The sequence below is a fragment of the Aedes albopictus genome, chromosome 2 (assembly GCF_035046485.1).
Source record: "Aedes albopictus strain Foshan chromosome 2, AalbF5, whole genome shotgun sequence".
Classification (NCBI taxonomy): domain Eukaryota; kingdom Metazoa; phylum Arthropoda; class Insecta; order Diptera; family Culicidae; genus Aedes; species Aedes albopictus.
Window position 1 is genome coordinate 400,576,897 of NC_085137.1, and position 12,455 is coordinate 400,589,351.

Consider the following 12,455-nt stretch of genomic DNA (forward strand, 5'->3'; position numbering starts at 1 on the left):
GCAATATGGTGTTTGGTGGCGTTAGTGTTGTCATCGTGTATTGGTTTGCAACCTTACTCAAGTAAAGATTCAAATCCTTACACAACTTTCCGTATGAAATTTGTTCTAGCCTGGATGTCTGTTCTCTGTGATGCGAGGCATGCACTTCAAACGGAATCGCTCAAGTAAAAAATACTTCGAAGAATACAAAATACACTGAAAATACGAATAGGCCTTTATTTAATACACAATAATACAAAAATACATGTAATACGCTAGCTGTCAAAGCTGCAAAATACACCTTTTCAGTACGTGAAGGTGAATCCAAAATACGCAAGTTCACAGTCCCTTGGGTTCGATATGTACACGGAGAAACTGAAAAACTCAAAATTACGTACTTTTAAACTCAATTTTGAGTTATTTTTCATCTCCCTTTTCATGCGCTCTTTCTATTGTTGTCAGAGAGTGAAGAGAGAAACAACCCAACTTTTGCAGTTCCGTGCGTCAAGCCAACACTGAGTTTCTAGCACAGTACCATAGACTAATTTCAAGACCTCGATGTACCGAAGAAAACCATTAAATTTTCCGTGTCCAGTCCGGTACCCAATAAATCAGGCCAAACATTTCAATAGGTCCTATCTGCATTTGAGAGGCTCTCTTTGTTCACTTTCTCTTTCAATTATTGCAATAAAATGGTACACTTTTCAACTATTTTTGCAGTACAAATCAAAAGACAATTTTTTTGACTATCGTTCAATGCAAGGAGACTATCATAATACAAATAAACAGCAGAGATATTAACAAAAGAGAGGAAAACCAAAGAGAGCCTCTCTTCTGCAGATAGGACCTTTAGACATGTTTGGCCTGAAATATTCATTACCGTGTATTTTTTTCCGTGTAAATTATATTTAGCGTGTTACACCGATCTGACAGCTCTGACAGTAAGGGACTAAACATAAATTACGTAAAGTGGGTACCGAGGATTGTTCACAATCTGCGAACTTGACTGCGGAAAAAATCGCGACCATGACGCCGCTGACAGTACTCAAATTTGAGTGAATATTGCCCGTTCTGAAAATTTATAGATTCCGACGTAAATAAATTATTAGGCTCATTTTCAGCGTATGTGCATTATAAATGTTTGTTTACAATGCAAAACTATCACCAAATGTGTACCTAACAACACAGCGTAAAATATTCGCCAGGACGAGGTCTGGTTTTATATCTGTGGGCCAACGCAAGAAAAATCCACGCAACTAATTTTCGCGCAGCAGTCTAAGCAGGTGAAATCTCCGCAATAGTGGTAATCACGTTCAAATGTATGCGTGTCTCTTTTGTAGGTGTAGTTGTGAAACTTGAGGGAAAATATATGCACTCTTACCCCGGTTGTTAGTTTTATCATAATTTAGCAGTTTTACCCAAATCAATTGGGTAATATTTTCATATGCAATCTGAATGGCCTTTGAATTGGCGTGCATTTTTGTGTATGGAAAAATTCAAGCTAGTGTACGTGTGTTGAAATGTCACTTATCTCTATACAGCCTAGTCAAAATTTCGATTTGGTGGAAAAAACTTAAAATTAGGTATTTTTTTTCACATGGAAGCAAGCGGGAGCAACCCAACAAAAACATCGATTCCATCAACTCAAAATTGGCTTGACGCACGCAACCCCGAAGTTGGGTGGAAAGAACTCACTTTTGGGTAGTTTCGTCTCTCCGTGTAGGGTCTCCAAGTGTAGTGGCTGTCTGCCTGGGACGTCGGAATTTGAGGCTTAGCTCATAAGCTCCTACACACTAAGATTCAGATGTTCCAGCTCAGTAATTTTTTCACTGAGTTCAGTATTTTTTCCATCTTTTTACTGAATTTTCAACAGCAGATTTATTTCGGTACACTCGGTTATCGTATTTACCGTTCACCAGTAACGATATTTACCGTGTATCAGTAACTTTTGACAGTTTGTTATCTGAGCTCGGTAACTCATTTACAGAATATCCGCAAAAGAAACAACCGAGCGTACCGAGTTAAATCTGCTGTTGAGAACTCAGTAAAAAGATGGAAAAAATACCGAGCTGGTCTTAGTGTGTAGGCGGCAGCCAACGTAAAACACAACAACTGGAGCTAAACGGTGCTAGTTGGCCAGAAAAAAAGAAGAAGAATGATGATTTCTCTGGATAAGCCATACTCAAAACAGAAAAAAGCGCAAATTTTTGATATTTAACTGTGTGGTAATCGCGTGCGGCAAGTCCGAATGTGCATCAAAGACTAAATGCTACACTGAGAAAAATATCCATATTAGTAGTATGTGTCAGCTGCTATAGATTTTTGCAATTAGATTTTACAAATGGTGAGCATGTGTTTTACACATACCCTCAGATGAACTATCAACTTATCAACAGTATGTGTAGCCCATATTAAATTCATGTCTATGGTATTTACTTTGTATTGCTCATGACTAATTCATTCTATTTAGGCAATTTAATGAATTTTCTACTGACTGTAGGAGTTTTCGATTTAGTTTTTGATTTTTTCAAAAAGTTTAATGAAACCTCATTGAATTTATTTTATTCACATATCAAAATATACATCAATCAGATCTATGGACATGAACTAGGATAAGATTGTAAAATAACGCAGCTAGTGTTGACGTCGTTTGCCGGATGTACTTGCATCGGAAGAACGGTTGTTTTTGGGCCGCTTGTGGCGTTGAGAATGCTGGTGGTTCCGTCGTATGGGGATTGACAGACGGATACTTGCCAATGGTCTAGTCAACTGCAATATTTATTCTGTTTAGATGAGATTTTTAAGAAGATAATACAACTTACAACTTCTCACGCGACGACGAAGTGCCGCACAGCATTTTCGCTGTGTTATCATGGTCTCTCTGTGTTTTACATTGAGATGCCCACTGTCCATATTTGGATCCTATTCGTCATCCTGAAATAAGACTAAGTAATGTAATGTTACAGTATTAAATACAATTTCAAAGGTTGAATACTTACCCGCACAAGTTTTCAGTCTCCACCTCGTCCATCTTGAAAAAATGAAGTACAACAACAAAGTTCACGTGAGCCGCGGGTTCATTTGTGAAATATTGCAATTATGTGTGATGCTTTATACAATTTCACCATAAGGAATAACTAATAGAAGTCTACTGAACTCACAAACAAAATTTATGTGTGGCGTTTATAAACGTCGGAATGAACTTTATCAGTCGACTATGTGTTACCACACATAAATAAAATCATTGCTTTTTTTGTAGTGTACACTGCCGCGGAGCAGTGTGTATGCCGGCTGTCGCACCATCACTCAGGTGCGTATGCGTAGGAGTGTAGTGAACAATGTTGATTCTACATAAACACATTTATGAGTAAGGCACTCGTCACCACAAACTGAGAAGAAAGCTAGTCAGTTCGTCAAAATAATCTTACTCACTTTTGACAGTTTTTGTCAAAGTATTAAAGTGAGTCGAGAACGACTCTCTTTTGAGTAGATTTCAACGAGAGTGTTTATCGAAGACTTCAATCGACTGATGTCGACCAAGACCTGTCGACATAATCTAGAAAAGAAAGCCTTTTGGTCGCAGAGACCCACCGTGGTCAGCCCTCAACTTGTTTTTGTTTACATGTGCACTTTTTTGAAACCGCAGATCGCAGTTCTAGATCTGTTATCGTGATTTTATTTCTAAAATTCCCGTGAGTGTTCCAATATTTTTACAATCCTGCTAGTGATTTAGTGCTCTGTTGTGTGCCCTCCGAAATGGATCGGATCCAGTTGACGTACAATTTCGACAACAGCTGTTACTATGACGAGGAGAAGAAAATCCGCTTCGAACCACCGGTCTACGAGCAGCGGTACCTGATAGTTCTGCGGCTGCTGGAGCTGGACTTTTGGCAGAGTTCGTTCAAGAAAGTAAGTTTGTTGTTTGTTTTATTTTAATATTAATTACTTTTAATTATTTGATAAATTATTGAATTTAAAATTAATAATTTTAGGTCGTCGAATTTGGCTGTGCCGAAATGAAGTTTTTCACATTGCTAAAAACATTGCCTTCTGTTGAACAGATACTGCAGGTAAGTGCATTCAAAGATTTTTTTCTATCTGTATTAACGAGATTTTTAGCCTCATGGGCTAGTTCATCTCGGGAGCACTCAAAGAAATTGGTCTCAAAGAACGCAAGGATTTGCGGAATACTTGTTACTACATTAAACACTTGGATAAACATGATTGATTGAACTGCCTTTGAAATATATGATTTATATCAGTTTCTAAATAACACTGTCTACATTCATTACCACTGAAAATTGCAGTTTTTTTTTTGTAATTTGTAATTTATTAGTAACATCACGACACCCTGTTGGACAGGCCATATATCAGGTCAAGGAAAATCATACATACCTATAGATATTTAACATTGGAGGCTAGTACTAAACTACAGTTAGGTACAAGGATACTGTAGCTTTCATTTGGTGCTGGTGGTGGTCTCAGGGTAGCCACCGAACCGGGAAAACCGGGAAAAAGGCGGGAATTCGGAACGACCGAAAAAAGCGGGAAACGTTTCTCATTCTGTAGATTACTATAAAAAATTGTCAATTAACCATTTTTCAAACTGTCCGAGATAACAGTAAGCTAACCATACCATGATACCATGTACAGATTTGCCAGTTTGACAAATGGTGTTCGGATGATCAAACCAATTTCTGTAGCAGCTTTACTTCAGTAGCAGCTCAAACTGAAAATTAAGTTTTTATTCATTTTAATTCAGTTTAACTAAATTCACCACAACTTACAATATTTGGTTTACATTCCTCCTAAACTTCTCAATCCGCCAATCTACTGCCGCCGTTATTTATCCATCCAAGAAACTCCTAATTAAATTCAAATAATAATAGATTTATACAACGTTTAACTTAACTTGCGTACCTACTTCCAAATACGTATTCCAAATGTTGAATTCACTTTTAATTTTCAAATAAACGTCCTAAATATTCTGAATTTACTACAAACTCTCGCTATCTTTTCTGCTTGTTTTTGTTTTCGATAATTGCAACTCATCAAAGCATAGTCTACTTTACGAGCCGATTTTATGAATGAATTTTGACAGGAGGTAGTGTCCAATAACCCGTGAAAACCAATATTATCATCAACATTGTTGTCACTTCGTAAAATGGCTTATTCGTTCGGTCGATGAAACACCGACACACTACCATTCGAATGCTGACCGCCAGTTAAGCCGGTCGTGCTGTTCTGCGTTGCCACAACAAATGGTAATCGGCCAAATAACAGTATGTGCAATAGGCGGTTAAGATAGGTTACCATAAAAAATCGCTCGTTTTCCCGAACAAATTTTTCGCAAAACAGTATAGGATATGGTCAATTTATTATCCAGATTTCCAGACAATTCACTGCATGGCAAATGGTTAGAGAACAGTAAAACAATAAATCTGGAAGGAAACCGTGCACTGTATGGGGTATTATTGATTTATGGGTTTTCATAATATTTTATGCTTATGATATATGGTTCTGCTATATTTGAACCGTTTAAAATAAGAAAGCGGTTAGTCTTTGTTGCAAATCATAGCAATCGTGTGCAGAGCCGTAGCGTGGGGTTGGCCAGGTTGGCCCCCGCCAAGGGCGCCAGCCTCAGAGGGGCACCAAATTGGCCAAAGGCTGGAAGGAATGCTAATGCACTGTATCTCAGAAACACACATATTTTCACACCCCACAGTTATCATGTTTTTGCTGTTGTAGCATTTTTCCATATACAGATTTGTTCAGACTTTCTTTTGAATGTTTACAATAGTAGTTTTTCCTGGGAATTCATACCCCTTTTAAGATATTATTCTATATTTTTCCCAATTTAATCTTAAAAAATAAGAAATAAAAATAGGAAGCTTTGTGTAAATTTTCAGAAAATCACAATTTCTGTAGAAGTTTTATTAAATCCATCAGCATTCTCACTATGTCTCAAGTTATCGTCCAAATATATTTTCAACCGCATCAACCATTTCAAAAAATCTTGAGCATTGCATTTTAAAACTTGATCTCTTCAATAAATATGGTTCCTGTGAAAATCTAGCTAGTTGTTTGTCTTAGTTATGTTTTTTAAATAATTTATTGGCTATTCCAAGCGTTCTTTCCATAGTCCGTGCCCCCCGAATGTTGATGAAAGTTAAGGTTGATAAGATAGATTTTGTTATAAGAGCAACTAATTCGAAAAACAGCCCCTACCAATCTCAATTGTTTTTGCAATTAACTACTACAGATCTACTTATGAAATATTTCGATTTAATATCTTGAAAATTTCATAAAGCACCTGTGGTACGCACAAAGCTGAATGAACTTTTCACGGAAATATAAGAATGGATCATGTGAGGCTTCTTCGAGGACTCCAGGATAGTTATAAACTTTAGGAAGTATGCTGTTAAAAAAGCTATTGAAGTTGTGCTGAAAAGTGATATAAAAAACTGAATGAATTCCTAATAAAACATGTGAAACAGTTTGGTAGAAATAGACAGATGAATGTCTAAATATCTCAAAAAATATAACGTTGAAAATACAACAAATTAAATACAATGCTTTCATAACAGTTTTTAATGGAAATTCGAAACAAATATGAAATTCTGGAGAAAAAAATATTTTTTCTCAAAAAATGTCACCATTCATCAAAACAAAACAACTTTTGAAGAAATTTTATAAAAATGAAATCAATAGACATTACTATGGGGCGCAAATCAGGATGCTTGCCAAGGGCGCCGTGGAACCACGCTACGGCTCTGATCGTGTGATGCATTTGAATTCCATCATAGTACATAAGGCTAATGTCGGTTGCTATGTACATAATAAATAACAACTGCATGGCAACCGTTGGGGTATAAATATCGCTCTGGTCCCTGGGAGCAACTCAGTTTCTTTTCCACCTAATAAACCACCAGTTCTAGTGCTCTTGTAAAACGTGTTTCTCTTCAGGTTATTGGCCCAGTCACGCCAACCTAAGAGCAAAAAGTGAAAAATTCTCAAGCCCGTTCCAGAAATCAGGATGTCCAGTGCGAAGAAGGCAGGAATCGTGCAGTTTGCCGGCGAAGGCTACGACACGTGGAAGTTTCGAGTGGAGACTCAGCTTTCGGCGCACGGAGTGAAGGAAGCCATCACGAACGACCCCCCGGAGGAAGGCGCAGCGAAGGTGGCGTTTCTGGAGAAGGACGAGAAGGCGAAAGCGCTGCTGGTGGCGTACATTGCGGACAGCCACCTGGAGTATATTCGCGACAAGCTAACCGCGAAAGCGATGTGGACGTCGTTGGCAAATACTTTCGCGAAAAAAGGTTTTGCTGCCCAGACGTACATCCGGCGGTCAATGGCGTTGTTGCGAATGGAGGAAGGAACACCACTGGCGGACCATTTCCGTTGGTTCGATGAGCTGGGACGACAGCTGAGGGATGCCGGTGCCACGGTGACGGAGCTCGACATGAGCCAGCTCGGTGAGCCAGCTGTTTATTTCGTTGCCACCTAGTTACGATGTGGTTACCACGGCAAAGGAAAATTTGGACGACCAACAGTTAAACCTCGGGACTGTCAAAGCACGCCTTCTAGCGGAGGAGCAAAAGCGTTCTGGACGAGATTCCGGTACGAGTGCAGCGAGTGGTTCGAATGGAGTGGTGTTGGCGGCCAAGTCCGGAAATCGGCGTGGGAAGTCAACGAAATTCCCAGGAAAATGCTACCATTGCGGAGAAGTGGGGCATAAGAAGTTTGCCTGTCCCAAGGTGAAAAATCATCCGGATCGGGCGCAGGTAGCGAGACTCCTGATCGACAAGGAAGTGGCCCTTGTTTCCGGAGCGACGGTGTCCCTCGAGCAGGACGAAATCGAGTGGGTGCTGGACTCGGGTGCAAGTTGCCACATGGTCAGCGACGAAGGATATTTCCAGGAGATCCATGTGCTACGGGAACCACTTCACATCGACAGCGCGAAGGATGGTGAGGTTCTGGTAGCATCCAAGGAAGGAACCGTGAAAGGTAAGTCACTCGTTGGAGAGCACCGATACACGTTGTCATTCAGCCACGTGTTGCTTGTCAAGCAGCTGAAGTATAACCTGCTGTCGTTGGCGCGGCTACTGAAAGCGGGTGTGCACGTCGAATTCAAGCCGGATTGTGCCGTTCTGACGAAGGACGGCGATACTATCGGTGTGGCGAGAGCGAAAGGTAATCTCTTTTACCTGCGGATGAACCGGCTACCCAATGGAACGGCGTTGGCGGCGGATAGCACTCCGGACCTGGGGCTGTGGCACAAGCGGTATGCGCATCTCAGCTTCAAGAATGTGCTCAAATTGAAGAATGCCAAGATGGTGACTGGACTGGATGGTATCCATGGTGACGCAAAGTTTTGTGACACATGCGCGGAAAGCAACATGGTGAGGCTGCCATTCAACGGAACGAGACCGCAGACTCGAAGACCATTGGAGCGTGTGCACACGGACGTGTGTGGATAAATCACACCGACGACGGCGGATGGTTACCACTATTTCATATCGTTTGTGGACGATTACACGCACTTCGGAGTCGTTTACCTGTTGAAAAGAAAGGATCAGGTATTCGATTATTTCAAGGTCTACGAAGCGATGGCGACGGCTAAATTTGGAACAAAAATAGCAAGCTTGCGGTGTGATCTTGGACGTGAGTATTTCTCAAATCAGCAACTGGCCTACTACGAGGAAAAAGGCACAGACAAACAGACGTAACACCTTGAACGATTTTCATGGAAATCCATCGCCCAGTTCACACTACCATCACCTGGTGGAAAAGTTGCACGATTCACTGTGTTGTGCAATATCGTCAACAGAAGGCGCTAGCGTGAAACGTCAAACGCATAGAAAAACGATGCTCGCGCCTCTGGTTGTGAAAGCCACAACTATGAAAATTTAAAATGTTCGTTAAAAGCGTGGTCGATGGAAATTTCGCAAGTGTTACGTCTGTTTGTCTGTGAAAAAGGGATCCAAGTGGAGTCAACGGTCGGGTACACCCCGCAGCATAATGGTGTGGCGGAACGCTTTAACCGCACCATAGTGGAGAAAATGCGAGCAATGCTGACGGAGTCGGGTGCACCGAAATACAGGGGTTACTCAAAATAACTGGGACAGGTAAACTTTTCACTTTTCAAAAAATGTTCAACTCGCTGTAACTTTTCGAAAAGTGCATCAAATATTCTCAATTTTTTACTGTAAGTTCATCAACTAGTTGTGTATCAGTAGTCCAATTTTGGAGAAGATCGGACCATTGTCCACGGAGTTATAAAGATTCTAGAAAAAGGTAAAATTATCCGATACCCAACTTTGAGCTGTTATATCTCCGGATTCAATGAACCGAATGCAATGAAATTTTGACCATTCATGACTTGTATAATGTGCTATGAAAAACCTTTGACTTAACTTAAAATTCTTAACACGGAAGAAAATTATAACGATTAGATTATTTTTCTAATAAAACACCAAATTATTAAAAACTTCAACATCGTTTCAAAATTCAAGATGCAAATTATAGTTCAATTAATTTCCCTCTAAATGACTTATATATAAATGTGTTTTGAAGGAAAGTTACAACATAGCCGCTAATAAATTGAGAAAATAATGGGATGCATATTAGAAATTGATGAATTTACTAAAAAATCGTGAAATGAATGAAATCGTTATAACTTTTTCTCTTGTTAAAAATTTAAAGTTAAGTTAAACGATTTTAAGAGTTCATCATACAAGTCATGAATGGTCAAAATTTCATTGCAATCAGTTCATTGAATCCGGAGATATAAAAGCTCAAAGTTGGCTATCGAATAATTATACCCTTTTCTAGAATCTTTATATCTTCGTGAAGAATAGCCCGATCTTTTCCAAATTTTAACCACTGATACACAACTAGTTGATGAACTTACAGTAAAAATTTGAGAATATTTGATGCCCTTTTCAAAAAGTTACAGCGAGTTGAACATTTTTTGAAAAGTGAAAATTTTACCTGTCCCAGTTATTTTGAATATCCCCTGTACCTTTGGGGAGAAGCGGTCCTGAATGCTGTCTACGTTGCCAACAGAAGTCCGACTGAAGCAATCAAGAGAAACCAAACGCCTGCGGAACGATGGCACGGGGAGAAGCCGGATGTCACCAAGCTGAGAGTGTTCGGATGCCAAGCGTTTTCCTGGATACCGAAACAGAAGAGAGGTAAGCTGGATCCAACCGGACGGAAGTGTGTATTTGTCGGGTACGCACCGGCTGGATATCGCCTCTGGGATCAAGATTCCCGGAAAATGTTCGTGGCCCGTGATGTCCGCTGCAATGAGGCAGCATTTCCATTCAAGTCACCAAGTGAAGACATCGATCGTCGACTGGTTATTCCGGAGGAAGTATCACCGATTCCCGAGCAAGAGGGGGAAAATGAAGATGCTGGACCAGACGACAATGCTCAGGACGATGACTATGTCTCCGGTGGTTATTCCACTGCTGGAGAGGAGGACGACAACGAGGAAGGCGCAGCCGCACTCCCGCCACAATCAGAAAGGAACGCACCACGTGATGATGTTCCGAGGTCCAGTGGTCGGGAGTGCAGGAGACCAGGTTGGTTTTCTGATTTTATTCCGTATAGAGTGCTTTCTGCTGGTGTAAATTCCATACAGGTTCCCGAACGTTATTCCGATGTCGATGGTCATCCGCACGAGCCTGAGTGGAGGCAAGCGATCGATGAAGAGCTGGCAGCGTTGCAGAAAAACCGCACATGGACCGTGGTTCGATGTCCCGCCGAGGTACAGCCTGTACCGTGCAAGTGGGTGTTCAACGTGAAGACCGATGCTGACGGACGTCCTACGCGTTACAAGGCGCGGCTGGTAGCTAAGGGCTACGCACAGAAGAAGCACATCGACTACGAGGAGACGTTTGCGCCGGTGGCGCGGCTAGCTACCATCCGAACTCTCCTGGCAGTAGCAACGACGAACGGACTGAAGATTCACCAGCTTGATGTCAAGACCGCTTTTCTAGATGGGAAGCTCAACGAGAAGGTGTACATGCAGTGTCCAGAGGGGGTGGTCCTACGGCCTGGAGAAGTCTGCCTACTACATCGAGCGCTTTATGGTCTGAAGCAGTCGCCGAGGTGCTGGAACAGCCATCTGAACGAGTTCCTGACAACGTTGGGATTTACGCGATCGAAGTACGACTATTGCCTGTATGTTCGGATTACTGACGACAACACGGTGTTCATCGTAGTATACGTGGATGACCTTCTGATTGCTGCCAGGAACGAAGTCGAAATCAAGCGAGTAAAGAATATGCTGATGCGGAAGTTTGAAATGACGGACATGAAGGAGCTGCACCACTTCTTGGGAATTAAGATCACTCGGGATCTGGATCGAGGAGTGACGAAGCTGTCCCAGTCGGGGCATATCGACAAGATTATTGCTCGTTTTGGCATGGAAAACTGCAATCCCGCCAAGGGTTCATTCAAATATTACGTAACGCAAAATTTGCCAATTTTAGACCCCCTCCCTCCCCCACGTAACAACTTTTGTATGGAAAATTTTGAAATTTTGTATGAAGCGTAACACAGCGCTGGACCCCCTCCCTCCCCCCTTAGCGTTACGTAATATTTGAACGAACCCCAAGACTCCAGCAGAACCCAAACTGCAGCTGAAGCGAGGAGATGGAAGATGTCCGTATCCCTACCGCGAGCTGGTCGGTAGTCTCATGTACATCATGATGGGCTCTCAACCGGACCTTTGTTTCATCGTTGGCTACTTGGCGAGGTTTCAGGATGCTGCTGGTGAAGAACACTGGAAGCATGCCAACGAAAAACATGGAGTTAGTCTACCGAAGAAATCCAAGAGAACCGATGGTCGCTGCCTACGCAGATGCAGACTACGCAAGCGATGAATCCGATCGCAAGTGCGTCTCTGGCTTTCTGCTGAAGGTTCATGGAAACACAGTTGCCTGGTCATCGAAGAAGCAGTCTACTGTGGCAATGTCTTCTACCGAAGCCGAGTACGTTGCCATGAGTTCCTGCGTGAGTGAGACGATGTGGTTGGCCGGTTTGATGGCCGACCTTCAGCCGGATGCCCTGCTGTATCCGGTATCGATATATGAGGACAACCAAGGAGCGATTGCAATGGCTGAACGAGAGGAAACGAAGCGAGTCAAACACATTGACGTGAAGTACCATTTCATCCGAAATGTTGTTGCCGACGGTAAGGTGAAGTTGGTATACGTTCCGACTCGGAAGCAGCAAGCCGACATCCTCACGAAGTCCCTGCCCGCTCCAACGTTCGTAGCTTTTAGGAATAAGTTAGGAATAGAAGGAATCAATTGAGAGGGGGTGTTGCAAATCATAGCAATCGTGTGATGCATTTGAATTCCATCATAGTACATAAGGCTAATGTCGGTTGCTATGTACATAATAAATAACAACTGCATGGCAACCGTTGGGGTACAGTAGACGTTCGATAACTGCAACATGTT

The 12,455-nt window shown here is 41.8% G+C and overlaps 1 protein-coding gene across 1 annotated transcript in view; it reads left to right on the forward strand.

The window, feature by feature from the left end:
* Nucleotides 1-3,590: 3,590 nt before the first annotated feature.
* LOC115254252 (uncharacterized) overlaps nucleotides 3,591-12,455 on the forward strand; it is a 60,531-nt gene continuing 51,666 nt past the window's right edge. Inside the window, exons 1-2 of the mRNA XM_029879290.2 lie at nucleotides 3,591-3,888; nucleotides 3,972-4,049. Coding sequence (XP_029735150.2) covers nucleotides 3,736-3,888; nucleotides 3,972-4,049 — 231 coding nt within the window. The 5' untranslated portion in view covers nucleotides 3,591-3,735. The remainder of the gene's footprint in view (nucleotides 3,889-3,971; nucleotides 4,050-12,455) is intronic.